This window comes from Eufriesea mexicana, unplaced genomic scaffold (genome assembly GCF_001483705.2).
Source record: "Eufriesea mexicana isolate 0111107269 unplaced genomic scaffold, ASM148370v2 scaffold2551, whole genome shotgun sequence".
NCBI classification, from domain to species: domain Eukaryota; kingdom Metazoa; phylum Arthropoda; class Insecta; order Hymenoptera; family Apidae; genus Eufriesea; species Eufriesea mexicana.
In genome coordinates this window covers 735,917-752,470 of record NW_016910623.1, presented here as the reverse complement: position 1 = coordinate 752,470, position 16,554 = coordinate 735,917, and the positions used below count along the sequence as shown (strand labels likewise).

At 29.9% G+C, this 16,554-nt stretch overlaps 2 protein-coding genes across 4 annotated transcripts in view; one reads left to right on the top strand and one right to left on the bottom strand.

Moving 5' to 3' along the window:
- stv (BAG domain-containing protein starvin) overlaps nucleotides 1-14,072 on the bottom strand; it is a 24,290-nt gene extending 10,218 nt beyond the window's left edge. Inside the window, exons 1-2 of one of the 3 annotated variants that reach the window (XR_001890401.1) lie at nucleotides 195-455; nucleotides 56-93 (exon numbers count right to left, since the gene is read on the bottom strand). Coding sequence is in view for 1 of the 3 variants with exons in the window: in XM_017903870.1 (XP_017759359.1) it covers nucleotides 13,752-13,925 (174 nt within the window). In the remaining 2 variants the exon portion in view is untranslated. Of the gene's footprint in view, nucleotides 1-55; nucleotides 94-194; nucleotides 475-13,751 lie in introns of those variants that run through there. The other 2 variants (XR_001890402.1, XM_017903870.1) reach the window with 2 other exon arrangements.
- Nucleotides 14,073-15,143: 1,071 nt separating this feature from the next.
- Nucleotides 15,144-16,010, top strand: LOC108550149 (uncharacterized). The gene has a single exon (XM_017903810.1). It carries the CDS (start codon nucleotides 15,144-15,146, stop codon nucleotides 16,008-16,010), a length of 867 nt encoding a protein of 288 aa, XP_017759299.1.
- Nucleotides 16,011-16,554: the final 544 nt, after the last annotated feature.

The window sequence follows — 16,554 nt, the reverse complement described above, 5'->3', positions numbered from 1 at the left end:
GTGTCTTGTTCCCGTTAAAGGCTGCTTTTGCAGTTAAATTTTTTTTTTTTTTTTTTTTGCGGTACGTTTTCAAGGAATCAGCCAAGAAGCTCACTAAACAACAGTGCCGGCGTGTTAACAAAAAAGGCGAAACGAAAAATAAACGTTTTAAAAACACACTTTCGTTCTCTGTTTTAAGGATCTTGCAAAATTACCGAGAAAGCAACGTGTGATAGTTGTCTTTAGCTTCCCCTTCGATCTCCTCCGCTAGTACTCTAGCTTTCTGTCTTCTTCCTTTCTTTCGTTATGTAAGAAGACCACTATTGGCGTTACTCATCTATTTTCTCACACTCTATATCACACACTCGCGAATAGAAGTCCTGTATTGTAAGGAAATATACTCTTAACAAAATCGTGGAAACGCACGCGTTATACTACACACTTCTTCCAAGTCAATAGTGAAACTGTCAGTACGCTCCCGGAGCAACTTAAATATATTTGTTGTGTGGGCTGTATCGCAAGCCACGTGACTGCCGTACCCGAGCATAACCGAACCGTTGCGAGAGCAGCCGAGCGTTTGCCAGATGCTACTAGAACGTTCCTCTCTGTTTGGTTCTTTCAAGAAATCATTCGTTTTTCGCGCACTTATACAGCACGCAACATTCAAAACGAAGAACGAAAGAATGTATTATACTCTTGTCAAATTTTCACCGATAAAAATCGCAACGGATTATATTTATCATTTATTGTCAAAAATGGAAAATATGATAAGCTTTGTCAAAATACATGTTATCATCATTCGAAAAAGCTTATAACGTAATGTTTCAACTATTTCGTATAATCTAGCAACTTTTTAGGCTCCGATTTTTAATTATTGTGATAAACAAACAGGACTTTCGAATTATATCACGTTTTTATGTACAACATTGTCAACAATATTGTTCTCCTTTCCATGTTGAAATGGGGTTGAAATATCCTTTCAGCGTGATTTATCGCCTGTGCCAATTTTGGTCGGTATTGTTAAGTTTTTCCATTTTTCGTTTTACAATCAACCTGTCGAGCAAGGCTGTGTACTCTGGACTTGTTTACCTATATCCTTTTATAGTAAGCACGAATTCCCTTCACGTGTTTGTATTCCCATCCGAAAAGTTGGTCAACTCGTTCTCTTTCTTCGAACCAATAATTGTGCAACATAAATAAACCGTCATTGATCAAATGCAATTCTCAATTGTGCTATCACCCTTAAAATTCGTCTTACTTTTTTTTATGTAATATTAACTATGATTCATTCGATATAAGTATAAATAGACCGTGTCTGATTCAAAGGCACTGCTTCATCGTAAAATACATATATAGATCACATATTGTACCCAATAAGAACTAAATCGAGCGATTAACAAATAAAACCCATGTATTAACAAGGTTTACTTTTAGAACTCCTCGAACCCTAAATAGAATCACTTGTAAAACTGATACGATCGTTCTGACTCTACATACGATGTTAAGAATTACCAACAATTCTAAGTGGTAACTAAAGATCTCTCTATAACCGATAGAGAAATTTCGGTAAAAAATTCCAACGAAAATTCAACTTAATTGCTCTCGATTAATTTGTAATTCATAGGAATTTTATGCTTATATTCATTGCACAACTATTCGAGGAAACGTTTTGTCAGCTAATATCAATCGATCTTGTGTCATCTTGGTTTTACGATTCTCGGTCGTACTATACCCGCAAAGTATTAAAAATCCGCCATTGAATATTAATCATACGATCACAAAATTTGGCCCAGTTCCAAAACTCTTCTGCTCGTGAAAATATGTGTGCAGGTCGTGTGGTCAGGTATCACGTAAACGCTTCATAATCAGGATGCTGCATCATGACGCGACAACAAACCGAGACCTTGCTCATCGTGAACTAACTTTATTAACATCCAAAGATAAAATTTCATTTTGCTAATTCTTTTACCAAATTTATCACTGCAAAATAATATTAAGAGAGTTAGATAAATTCTACTTACACGATGTAGCTGAAGATTTGATGGAACTTCAAAATTAACTAACAAATAATTAATTTTTCTAATTTTCTTTCAAAAAATGGTTCTATACGAAACATTCTTATATTGAATTGACATTACATTACTCTAAAATGAATACTATGTCAGTATACAATACAGGTTAATTATACTTTTTTGGAACTAATTGACATAAGTTTCACAATTTTAAATATCTAAATATAATCGATAAATGATTAACACGATGACGTAATATCAATCGTAGGGTGATCATAGTTTAAGGCGACTGAAAGTGACATAATAGTATAGTATGTCTATGTAGCTTAGTTATGCCATTGAATGTAATTAATGAGATATATAGAAACCTTCGAGATGCACGACGATTGGATATAGGCCAAATGCAGCAGGAAAATTTCATAATTTACTACATGGTTTTATATTTCCCTTCGAAAACTTCCATAATCTGTTTAGTAACTATCTAAAATATTATTAATAGCTTGCATCTATTAAACAGTATTTTAATGTTGCATGGTATAGCTTCACAAAAATATTTTTCTAAATTGAAAACAAGAAAAAGCATTTATTAGAATAGATACGATACATAATAGTGTTACTACGCAATCTATAATTTAATGATAACACGTCGATCTATAATTATAGAAAATTAAAGAAAGATGATCGATGAATTAAAATTTAGTGAAAATAAATAGCTTTTAAACTGTAATAAAAAAAAAATTAATTTTCAAAATTGACTTATTACCAACACTACGTACTTAATAATAGTATAAAGGAGTACGTTCTATAATCTCGCAAAACATAGAATTATAACTCCTTTAAGATCACCAAGATATAATCTCATCCATACACCGTGGAGCCAATTTCCCATGGAATATTTTACAAATTATATAAAATGAGATCGAAACTTTCAACAGTATTGAATGTTTACACCACACTTGACAATAAGCAGGAAACAGATCACATCGCACACTTCGATGAACATGTCGATTCGTACACGTACAAGTACACAACGGCAATTCACTCGACAAATGACTCACTTCGTGTTCCCCTACAAGATAGAAATTATGTAATCGATTGCTTGGCAATACATCAGCAAACTGCCATCTGTAAATTCTATAAAATTCCATACGTGAATATTGTACTTCAATGATCTAAATGTATAAAACGATTACAAGAATAAATTACATGCACGTACCGGTACTTCACACTCCCATGTATTATCAAATACAATTTTTAATTCTAATTTTCAAGTATTTCAAATTATTCCCTTTGAATTGCTATTCAAGTATTCTTATAAGCCACTGAAACTTGATATATGTAAATGCCAAAAAGAAGAGGAAATGTTAGATTTTAACATTGATGGTTGCCTTATTCAGTTACATCGTTGTTATCTTTCTGCAATTGTTAAATACATTAGATTGAATGTCGATAATACTGAAAATAAAATATAAATTGCAAATTCAACGTTAAATATAAATACTATACTCGTATCTGCACCAACTGTCACATTATTTCATAAAGGCACGAATATCGTGGTGACATTTATGTTCTACATACTTTGCGGTTAAGTAAAATATGTACTTCGATAAAATGTGACTTGACTTCAAGATGCGACAACAAATGACACGACTGAAATACCGAAACACTAAAGAATAAAGAGAAATATAATTTTATATTTGCTCATGCTGTCAAAGTGCAAATTATTTTTGTATTTTTTCAATTGAAAATTAAAAAAAAAGAAGAGAAAGAAAAAGACAAAGTAGATTACTTTATATTTAACCTTTGTGCTACAATGCGTGAGACTTGAAGTCTGAATAATCCTGACATGAAGATTAATTGACTCATAAATGTGTTATGAGTGAACTGCGTAAATGCAGATCTATGAATGAATCTATGAAAAAAGGCTCTTTTTTGAACAGTTTTAAAATACAATGTGGAAATCATCACTTCTATAAACAAAATTTATTAACAAGATTTCCTATACCTCATAAGTTACAAGGGTCTAATATATACATATACCTCTAAAATAACACTGAAGTTGCAGAAAATAACCTTAAAATTAGTAATGCCAATTAAACTTGTAAAAAATAGTCAAATTTACGATTAAAGGACTTACTACTTAAGCATAAAAAAGAGTTGACATCAAATTTTGCTCTATTGTGCAACAAACAATTTCTTGGAATGAAATTGTTTTAAGGGTACGGACTGCATAAAAATTAAAATTATATTTAGAAAAACAGGGTAAGAAGACAATGTTATTAAGAACGTCAGCTCCAAATGGAATGTTCAATATTGGACAAATTTAGTGGAATAACCTTGCCTAATGAAATATGTGAGATAGTTAAACCTGCAATTCATATTGAATTTATTGGATTGTTGAAGTAGACAAATAATGAAATTTTTTATTTTTGAAGGTATTGCTTTCTTTGAATGTGTTTAAATTTATTCCTTATATAATACAAAGCTAGCGTTGTCATTAAAACCATAAACTTCAATACAAATTCTTACATCAATGTGAATTAGTACCTCATTTAATAATCTCAGCATTATCTCAACATTTTTATCTAACAAGTTTCATAAACATCACAACAGCATCTTAAAAGAACCATCATAATCAAACTATATTTTACTACAATTTATGTTTGCAAATGATTAATTAATTATGCATTATAATCTATTTTTATCATGTAATATAAACAACTTATGAGTCAAAAATTTACTAATAAGAAAAGAAATTGAAAAATAAATATTCACAAAGTATCTAATTTACTTTTATCGCATGATTATTTTTTATAATGATAATGATGCTAATGGTCACGAGATCTTTTATGGTAAAAATAAACTGACATCTTCTACATAATATCGCTCCAAAATGAATCGTAAAAGTACTGTTTCTATTCGTTACATGAAATGATTAATCGAAAAAAAGAAAAATTACGTCTAATAAGAGGTTAGTTTTATAGATAGACACTGCTTGTTCTAGGTTTTAGTAAAAGATTTTGAATTACTTAAGATCAATATAAAACGTCAAACAATTCTTATATTTTCTTTTGAAAATCATAATTTTTAGTACAACTAATTAAATAAAACTATATTCAATTTTTAAATTACTATAGCAAAGTGCAAATTAATAGATAAATAAGATAACTAAGCTAATTTAATTCAAACTCTTTATGTAGATATTCATGTTTTTGTACGTGATTAAGTAAAAAATATTAGAGTGTGTATATGTATATCAGTTCAATTGCAAATAAATGTATATCGCACAAACGATATTAAATTATATTACTTTTAGTTGAATACTCATGCTTCCTAGTCATATGTAAAATATGTCATGGCAATAAAAAAAAAATTAAATTTGTTTCGATTCGTTAAAATGACAATAGGTTAACCAGCGTAAGAGAGAAAATCATCCTGACATACATAGATTATTATAGAACACATGAAACATGTAACCGGAATGATTAAAATAAATTTACTACAAAGAAATATAAAAAAAAATATTATGATATAATATTTCTTCTTGTTAGTATTGCAAATTAAAATTAAAATACTCGCATTTCATAAAGCATTCGTAATTTTTTCTTAGATTTTGTTTTGAAAATTTTGGGACATTTCCAATCAAAAAGCTAATACATGGCCAGAAATGAAGTCGTGCTGCTTAACAATTTATGCGGACAGTATTGCCATCTAACGGTGTAATAAGTAACTTGCAAATATAAAATTGTATCGGTTAAACCATTCCTGATACAATAATTAATGTTTTCGCTTTATTCCATATTATGAATAACAAAATTATAATTGACAACCTGACAAGAAGTATTAATAAAATATCAGCTGATTATTTATAGTTTCATCTTCTTTTTTCTTATCAAACACAAATTAAACATATACAAAATTTAATTTCTACTTCTAATCATCATAATTACTGAAAAAAAGTGAACTAGTATTTAATTTTATAGTATTCTCATAAGTCACTATAGATATTTATTAAATTCAACATACTTTTTTCATAAAAATCTAGTCAAGTACTAAACTCAAGATAACAAATATTTTATAGAAAATAAAAAGTAAATATAATTATTAATAGAATCGATTTATCAAATCGTATAGCACATTGTTGTCGCGACTATTCAGTTCTATCTCATTGTCGATTTCATTCTTCGATTCTGCTCACGCGTTTCGATCACTCGCACGATCATCGATAATGACGATCGATGATCTACAGTGATCGATAGCGTAGCCAGGAGAATATAAGGCCTAAGGAAGTACTCAATCGCCATTCCCTAACAGACAAGTTTTGTGACGTCATCCAGATGACTGCAGACAGATTTCCTTACGAGTATAAGCATACCTCACTGCGTATACTACACTATACATGCATAAACACGCGACAAGTCTGTAATTAGCGAATATTGTGTTACATTTTCGCATTAATAACTTTGTAATTCAACTCTATCCTACCTAAACTGTTCTATAATTTTTATTATTCTCTTCACTTTTTCCTTTTACTTTTGTTTCTTTTTTCTTTTTATGGTATTTCAATGTTCGATGTCATAGTTGATGTCCTCGTATTATTTTTTTATTATTGAAGGTTTTTGTTCTTTATGTAGAATTCTTTTAGTGCTTTGCGAATCTTTGTCGTGGTAGAATTACTTAGCCCGACGAGAATAAATTTTTCCTACGTCTCATTATAGTGGAATGTTCCACCTTCGGCGACAAGGTTCGTAAAGTGATGTACATTATTTCGTACTATTGATTAGGAATGAACATAGTATGCACAATGTTAATTAAAACTTAAAAGGCTATCTCATACAGGTATGCCTATAACTAGTCAAGTAGTTACTGGGAACAATTTTAAAGAAAATGAATCACCAAAAGTACTGTTAAATTTATCTAGGATAGACATTGCTTCACGTACTGGGGGTTAAGGGGCAATTAGCAGTGTGGACTAAAACTAAGAACTTTTTTGTAGAAAATCAAGGGTACATTATCGATGTCGTTGAATCAGAACTACATTCTTAAAATTTTTCTTTTCATATCTGTGTATTCTGTTATCAATTTTACCCTATTACCCTAATTTAATGGTACATATCTTTTTAAATTATTCTGTGCACGTGCTTATATATCCAATTACATAATCATATACTTAATTACACAATCATATTAAAATTTATTGCGATACTATTAGACAATGATCAGATTGTGTCTGTAATAGAAACTAATTTAAATTCTGTTGCATTACTTATGAAATATAAATATCGTGACACAACTTACAATTTACAGTCTGTGAAATTATTCGTGATTAAGTAATACAACTACAATGTTACATTCTTATGACAGACTATGTACTATGAGAGGTCTTACTATGAGAGGTGTAAATGAGGATGATCAATGTGAACACTTTCGCACGAAACTGCGCGGTGCGTTTCACGCGCAACGAAGCATCACATGCACGTGTATCGAGCGATCGAAGAGTGAAAGGAAAAGTAGAGATTCCTACTACAGGTCGAGCGCATGCACTCGTAATGCTCCATTGATGCAATGGGTATAGTTTCAACACCTCGGTCAACGCCACGTTCCTTATTTTTTTCCAGTGATTTTTGCAATTCAAAAATTAATACGCCCCACTATTTGAAAATTTGGAATCATTATTTTTATCTCGTAACATTCGAAATAAAATATTATTACAACTTCCTTCTTCAAATCGAGAGGTGGACGAACTTTCGTAGAATTAAGTTAATGATAAGCAAATTTTAGATCACTCTTTTATGTTGTGAGATATTTTTATAAATTTTCTTCACAGATAGTGAAAATGTGTAATTCTGTATTTCACTTCTTTTTTGTATATAAAATGATAAACTTTTGACTACACAGGAGACGTTGAAAGTTCATTACCGAATGAAAATCGATGTTGCCTGTTTGGAATTCTTCAGGTAATTGTAATTGATACAGGGCGTGGCGATAAAAGCTTAAAAGCTCGCTAAAAGCTTTGAAGGTCAAGGAATTATGATATCCATTTCTATGCCCAAAGTCTGTAATTTTCGAAAATCTTTGGTAAAAATGTAACCATGTATACGTCTTAGATAGTGTATAGAGAACCTGATCATGCAGTAACATTATACCACCATTGTCATATCCAATGTACAAACAGAAATGATACAGCTGACAATGATCGTGTCCTTATCTTTATTACTGTTTTAGTGCTTTAAAAAGAAGCTATGAAAAAGAGAAGTTACTTCTCTTTATACTGCTGTTATTTACTGATAATGAAATTTTTAATTTTCTAATATAATTTGCTAATTAACTCTTATCATCAACAACTAATGATAATTTTGTAAAGCACCATATTTTTATTCCTGGAACATATTAAATAATGTTAGACATTGGTATCTACATTATATTTTTATCATATTTTAGATACAATACAAAAAGAATTTATTTTGAAAGCAACAAATTTCTATATTTACTTACTAACCTTAAAAAGAGGTATATCTTCAAATTTTTCAAAATTATTTTGTGGCATCTTGTACAGAGTAGTCTATATAAACACGATTTTGCTCGTATCAAAATTTTAATTTCCTATTTTAATTTGAAAAAAGAACTAATATTCATTATAAATAAATCTTGATCAAACGAAAAAGAAAACAAATTATGCGATTATCTGTAATTAGTTTCCCAAGAAAAAACAACCAAATACATTGGTGAATTCCCAAAATGCATCGCCAGAAGGCATAAAATGACCCTTTCCCTTCGAACAATTCGCAGAACAGACTATGAAGCGGATAGGAATGCTGCTTCATGAATGACGTTTACCAGGGAAAGAAGGAGGGATAATCAAGGGTCCGGGACGTGGTTCTCAGAACAGAGAAAGAGAGCACTTTTTAAGACGTTCCTTTCCACACGCGATGAATCTCAATGACTTCGTGACTCATCGCATGAAAATTGCAGTGGGTCATCGGCAGGGAAACCTGAAGGAAGTTCCTATTCCCGAAATTAACGGTAAACTTCGTCGCATACTCTGCTACTTGTAATATCATTAATAGCGAAGACTTTCATTGCGATAAGAAAGTACGGTATTTATTTTTACTAAACCATTGAACACAGAAGAAGGAACCTACTGTAAGTATAATATCGTGAAAGAAAGAAGCAGGTAAATAACAATTGAGAGAACATTAAGATAATGTGAAACGCTTTTCAGTTATAAAATGCTGGAACAGAAAAAAAGACGTTCATGTTGTTCCTGAATTTGTTCATGGAACTGAAAATCATCGTAGAAAAGAAATGACCAGAGTTATCATCAGAATCGATAAAATATGTCCTTGCTATACTTTCACCCTCTAGGAATATCTCTGCTCTTATAACATTTTTCATGTCGATATTCGCGGAGGAGGAGTGAATGGAAACCGCAAAAAAATGGGGGAAAATCGGCCAGTGACAGCAGCAATCTCTCCAAGGTAAATATTGATGCAAGGACTAGACTGATGGCTATATTCTACATTAGAAACGACGATTCGTTGTACTTTGGAAATTTTACCTATGGCAAAGAATTTGTATTAAAAATCGATATTATTAAACTCAACACTAATCTTTTTCGTAATTTAAAAATTTGTTTTTTAAAGACGAGAAATATATTTATTAAAAAATAAATTATAAAATAGAATACTTCAAAAGTTTCTTATTATATATATATATAAAAAAAGAAAAAAAGGCTATTCTCTTATCAAAATTGAAACAAATATTATTTTAAAAGGAAAAATTTGTATTAAGAGGCGATTGATTTTAGAAATTTTTTCGTTTCTTATTACGTGAAATGCATCTTGTGGAAGAGTGTTCGCAATCTTCGAACACCATCGGCATGTTCGAAGACGTAGGAACGTTCTCGACGACGACGTCGCCGACGCCGAGACCTCTCAAAATAGCCGCCATTGATTCCTTCTCGCCATTCCAAACCAAGAATCGTTCGAGCTAAAATAATCTGTCCATTCGATCCGTGACACTTTCCACGCACCCGTTATATCTCGTGCAAATCGTTTGACCGAAGGTTATCGCATTAAAGATTTTTTAATTGTACCTTGATCCTATGATTATAAAAGCTTCCCAGAATTCTAAAATTAATCTATTGTTTTTCCTCTCATTCCTTTGTGTTGTCAGTGTTGAATATAGTTCTAAGTATTGTATTCATTTACAAGAAATTTTGTTGCAAGTATCGTAAAATTATTTTTTTCTTTTTCCCCTTATTTATTCTTTATAGTATCCGTATCAATATAAAGAAATTTTTATACAATCAGGCATCAATCTAAAATAATTTATGTTTAAAAACCATAGCCTTTTAGTTATAAAATTAAATCCTAATTTTTAAAAATAATAAAGTATTTCAAACTTATCTCTCCATTCTTGAAACCTAATTTTTTTCTTCTTAATTTAATTTCATACTCGCTGAACTATTCGTTTTAAAAACTCAAAAAAAAAAAATCTCAAAGAAAATTACCTTAACCAGTGTTAAACTCGTTGTTCAAAGAAAATTGAAAGCAAGAAACACAAATGAAATGCATCTTTGTATTAAAAGAAGTGCATTCTCCACCGGAACGATCTTATCAATCGATCAATGAAACGTTTTATCGTCGAAAACAGAGAAGGGTCCATAGCGAGGCGAGTAAGTGGTAAGTCATTTCCCCGGCAGGCGTTTGGCAACAAACACGTTATTTCTGGGTCCTTTGCCGAGTCTGTCTGTGCTTCTGAAAAGCTAACGATATTACCTCGGTGCAGGGATTACTTTGTAGAATTGTAAAATTTACTGAACATATACCATATTGATCTCATTTCGACTCGTAAATCGGCACGTCATCTCCCTCTTCCCATCGAAAGGGGCGTTTAATGCAATTGGGGTGGTTTTAATAGCCTGCTGGCTCTGTATACTCCTACGAGCAGAGTACACCCTTCCAAGGGACACGAATGGGCTCGAGTGGATCCTTTTTGGATAATACAAGATGTGAAGACATTGGATGCACATTTAGCAGATTACTGATTTTACCTTAAATTATAATGCTCCAATTTCACTATCATGGAATTTGCCTGATTGTATTTGTTTTATTTTTTATAATGAATTATATAGTTTGTGTTTTATGAATTTTTTCTTCTTAATATACAGAAAGATGTGTAAGGCTATACTACCTGGAACATTGGTCTAGCACATCTTTAGAAAAAATATACTGTTAGTCTTTATAAAAAGCAGTTTTCACTTTCTTTCAAATTCTATTTTGAGTAAATCTTCTTTACAAATATTTAGTTTTGCATTTTTAAAATAAATTAATACAATAAGATATAATTAATAAAATATAAGATGGTCGACAAATTTATCACTTAAATGTAAGAAAAATTTCTCACGGAAACAAATATATTACCTTATCATATATCAATAAACATAGATAGAAAAATATTTCTTTTTTGCGAAATAGTATAGATCCATCGTTTGCCAAATAACTTGAAGATATCGCTTCCCCATTTTATCGAAATAAATCAGAAATTCTAGAAGAACGTATATGTTTCTATTTACTATGATAATGAAGAAAATATTCTTCGGCGAGTAATTATCATTATATTGTCACTATAATTCACATTCGAATGAAGACTCTTTTATAACCATCAGCAACAAAAATTTCCATCATTGTAATAAATCAACAGTCCCGTTAATACCATCAATTTTTCTTTTAGAAGACAGTTCGATTTCTCGATTTTATTTCGTTCACTATGCACCAAAATGGCAATCGAAGTCAAATGAAACGAAGACGTACGAAAAAGATTGGAAACCCACGGCCAATTCGGCTTGAATCATCGCTTCTTCTTTTTCTTTCACTTCTTTTAGGTAATTTTATATTAATTCGATAACTTTAATACAAACAGTACCTCAAAACTCTCTGAAACTAAATATAAACATTTCTAACATTTTCATTGATTGCGAAACAGTTCTAACCTAAAGATTTTAACAGTTAATGGCGCCACTTAATCAGCGGTGAAAAATATAAGTAATTCGATATATTCAATCGATATTTTCTATTGCTTTCTAGTGAGTTATAGCAAATCTTTGTAAGGCAGTAAAAATGAAACAAAATTATGAAGAAAGACCATTAGAATTCTTGTTTCTTATCGTTACTATGAGAGAAATGGCGATAAATGCACTTCACTGCTCGGGAAATAGACAATTTTTACCAACAAATTTATATATGCGATTCATACAACTTGTCCCTTCTATTTCGCTCAAAACAACTAGCAGGTGGCGCACTATAATAAATCTTCGTAATTTTTTAGGGCTTTCCTTCTATTCGCGTAGATCGATATCGACGGTAGATAACTGTATTTACTGCATGTTTGAATAGATATCGATCGAACGTATTTTAGAAGTTAAAATTTCTATTAAAAATTTATCAAAATAAATATGTGCACATAAAATACATATCTTTGGATTACATGTTATAATGGCCATGTATATAGGCCATTCTTACTACTAGAATACATTATTGCCGTAGAATTCTATCGTTTTTATAATAATTTTCTTTATTTTCTTAGATAAAATTTTTGTATCATTCAACATTCTTATAAACTGATATTTTGTTGTAAGATAATAACAAATGTTGATATTTTACTGAGACATTTAATGGAACTATCGCTATTATTACAGAAATAAACGATCGTTAACCAGACGTGTTTACATGAAGGTAAGGTCACAGTTCGAAACGAAGTATGTTACGAAGTATAAGAACGTAGAAGCGTCGAAAGAGATGAAATGCTACTTAAGATAAAAAATTGTTGTCATGTATTCCAATGCTAATTTAAACGAAATAATATACAGTGTGTAGAAAGGATTATGATAAGATAATTGAAAATTCGTGATCGTTACAACTGTATCGTATCACGATATCGATACAGTTGTAACGATCACGAGATCGCCATGAACTATGATAATTGGCTCGTTGACAATGCGGAACAGGTGACTCGATATAATAAATAGTGAGTTTTTACAATATTGAAACAAGGGTAGGAAAACTATAAATTACATGAAATTAGATAATAAAGTACTATAGGCAAATAAAGAAAGATATTAATATGGATATTAAACGCGTTTTCAACTAATTACTACACGATTTCGAAAATAAGACTATTCCAAAAATTATCTATTAGAAAATGTTCGAGTATCTATGAACTTATTATGAGCCTGCATTTTTCCACATTTTTGTATATCACGGCGTACTTCACCAAGTAACCAACAAACACAACAGTTTTTTTTATTTCTTTACACTCTGAAAATATCGGCATTGCGACAAGAATAACCGGCAAGCAGAGAAAACTAAATACATGCCGGTGAAACGACGTAGAAATTAGGCCAGTCTATAAATAAAGAATTTTCGTTCAATATTCAAATTGTGCAAGAAAGATCAAATTTTTTAATATCATAGTGAAGACTCTGAATGAACATAAAAGACAATTAAAAAAAAGTATTCAACATTACTACTATGAATTACTTTTATTACTTACCTTATCTACTAAAGTTTAACAACTTAAAAAAGAAAAATTCTAGAAGTATACGATAAGGAAAAACTATAGTTAGATCTTAATTTAACTTAACTTAACTTAACAAAGAAACAATCATTTGAAAAAGTTAATTTTTAATAATAATTGTATTCCTATAATATGTGCAACTCAATTTTTATACAAATGTGTGTAAAATAAAGGCGAACTTACTCTTGAGAAGCCGGAATGTCGTTCAAAGGGATCCCGTCCCGATCTATTAGTGGGTTCAAAGAAAGACTTGCTATCTTCATCGAATTGTTGTTTAATTTCTTGTAAAAGTTCATCGCCGGATTTACCACGCAGTCTATCGCCAAATTTCGGTCGGTCGCGAAAGTAGAAAGACATAGCTGCGTGTACTCGCGCACAAGCGTTTCATATACAATTCGAACGTTGCACTTATTGCCTTTTAGCCGACACGGTGTACCAAATTTAACTCGAAAGACGGTCCTTCCCACGACAGTCACGAAACGATCCTTCGTATAACTCCCCTACGAAGTGTTGCGCGTGACTGAAAGCTCGCGCCGAATCATGGCGAAAATAATCAAAGAACGCGCATGCGTGCGCTATCCCGTTAATCGTATTTTTTCGGCGCGAAACGCATGCTTATTGGCCTGTTTTCGATTGTCGGCCAACCACAACGCGAATCATCACCGATTTATCTCGAATTTCCCGATATTTTTGATGCAGGTTTCAATGCACGCAACAGTCGGCTTGTTAGAATCTAAATTTAACCGACAGCTACTTAAGTTTTGCATTTTTTTTTATTTATAAACCATCATCAATACGTGCTACGTAATACTTTCTTTTATTGCAACACCATCAATTGTCGTGTTAAAAGAAATTACGCTTTGTCTTATATAATGATCGAAAGATAAATAATGTAATTACTTTCCTTTGTTATTAGTCATATCCTAAGAAAATGTAATTTATTGTACTTTACTTCTTATCGTATATACAAAGTTATATTATATAAAGCTTGCAATATCAATTTCAATTATTAATTCAGATATATAAAATATTAAAAATGTTTCTTTTAAAAAAAATCACAACAGAAAGTAATTAAAATAATTTTTAATGTAAACATATACATTACGTATTAAATGTTATGATGACATTTTACGTACATAGATAAATTTGATTTTACACATGTCAATATCGATATATATTTACGCATCTCACGTGGACAACGTATAAAAACCATGTCCAATAGACTATGTTACGAAAAATACAATAAATATATTTAATTATTGTGTAATTTTAATTTAAAAAGTTTTATTGTACGATAATTTTTATATTTATGCGTGATCAAATATTATTACCTGAATTTTTCTCAATCTCCTTTTTTAAATATTTATATAACCTCACAAGCTCGATCTTTTAAAGGTAAATCTCCAATTGTATTATTTTTTTTTTTACTCTATTTAAAAGTATTTAAAGTATTAATATCATTAATAGGTAGTGAAGAGTTTTATTATATTACGCTCTAAATATATTATTCTTAAAATTTTACGTAAAATTTGCATTTATCATATTTATGAAGATATAACTTACAAAACATCAATGATGTCTGTATTTTATCACTGTACAATGTGCCAACATGCTAATACATCTATTATGGATTTACATAATCATCATATTCAACATCACAATTTAGAAGAACTATCGCAAACTATCATTAATCTCCAAGGCTTTAAAGTATTAGACAATATAAAATATATCAAAAAAAAATATTTGAAACCTATAACTTTAGGCGATGACAATAATAATGAAAATATATATAACCATATTTTTACTAAACCTAAACAACAAAACAATAGTATATACAAAAATAAACAAGTAATTCATTCATCAAGAAAATTTAGTCATGATAACACAACTTGTTCAATAAATTGCAGTCAGTTTATTGCCTGGGAGCATGAATTAAATAAAAGAAAAGAGATAAATGATGAAGAATTTTTAAATATCATTGAAGGTCTTTGTAATGATTTAAGTAAAAGGAAACATAGAGGAAGAAAGAAAAAAGATAAAATAAGCATGGAAAAGACGAATACAAGAAATATCATGCAACATATTGAAAATATTGTAGGTTTAGAGGATAAAACTGTAACACAACTAAGTATTGAATCCTGCCAAACAGTAACATCTTCTTTTGTGAATACCAAAGATTCAAATGCTAATACAAATTTTAATAATGGATTTCTTATATCTGAAATAAAAAATGAACCAGAAGACACTAGAAATGATGAGATCACAACATTACAATTAATTAGTATTAATAACAAAGATAATAAAGTTTTAATGCCTTATTCACCATGCAACAATTTTTCTTGGAATTCTATTATTACTATAAACGATGATGAAGAAATGTCTGTTAAAAAAAATGATGTTTATCCTGAATCAGTAGAAATTGATATTGAAAATTTTTTTTGAATAAAATATATATTGTGTTTAGTTATGTAAAAAAGTATAGAGACTGAATTAAGTACAAAAAATACAACTAATTTTTTTTTTATATTATGATAGATTGTAATTAGTCTCTTAAATTAAGTTTATTATTTCTGAGATTTAAATTTATATGTAACACAATTATAGATAAAAAACTTTTATTTTTTTTTTATAAACAAAAACAATGTTTTATATAAATGAACATAAACGATTTATATAACAGTTTTAATATGTTTCTTTATGCTAAATACATAAGTATTAATTCATTTTATTCTATATTATCTGCATAAAGAAATAATATTTTATTCTATTTTCATTGTTCAAATTCTATCAGAAAGAGAAATGTAAAATATTTTAATGTTGAATACATGTACTTCTAATAAAATCTTACTTTAATTACAAAAGTTATAGTATAATCTTGCTTCTAAAAAAACAGGTTTATAAATGTTCATAAAAGTTTAATTTTAATAGCAATGTAAAAACAAAAAACTGCATACCATACTAGCACTCATATAGAATTAAAATTTGA

Bases quoted from the DNA above. Each gene is read 5' to 3' on its own strand.
- LOC108550149 (XM_017903810.1), top strand. From the start codon at position 15,144: ATGTCTGTATTTTATCACTGTACAATGTGCCAACATGCTAATACATCT.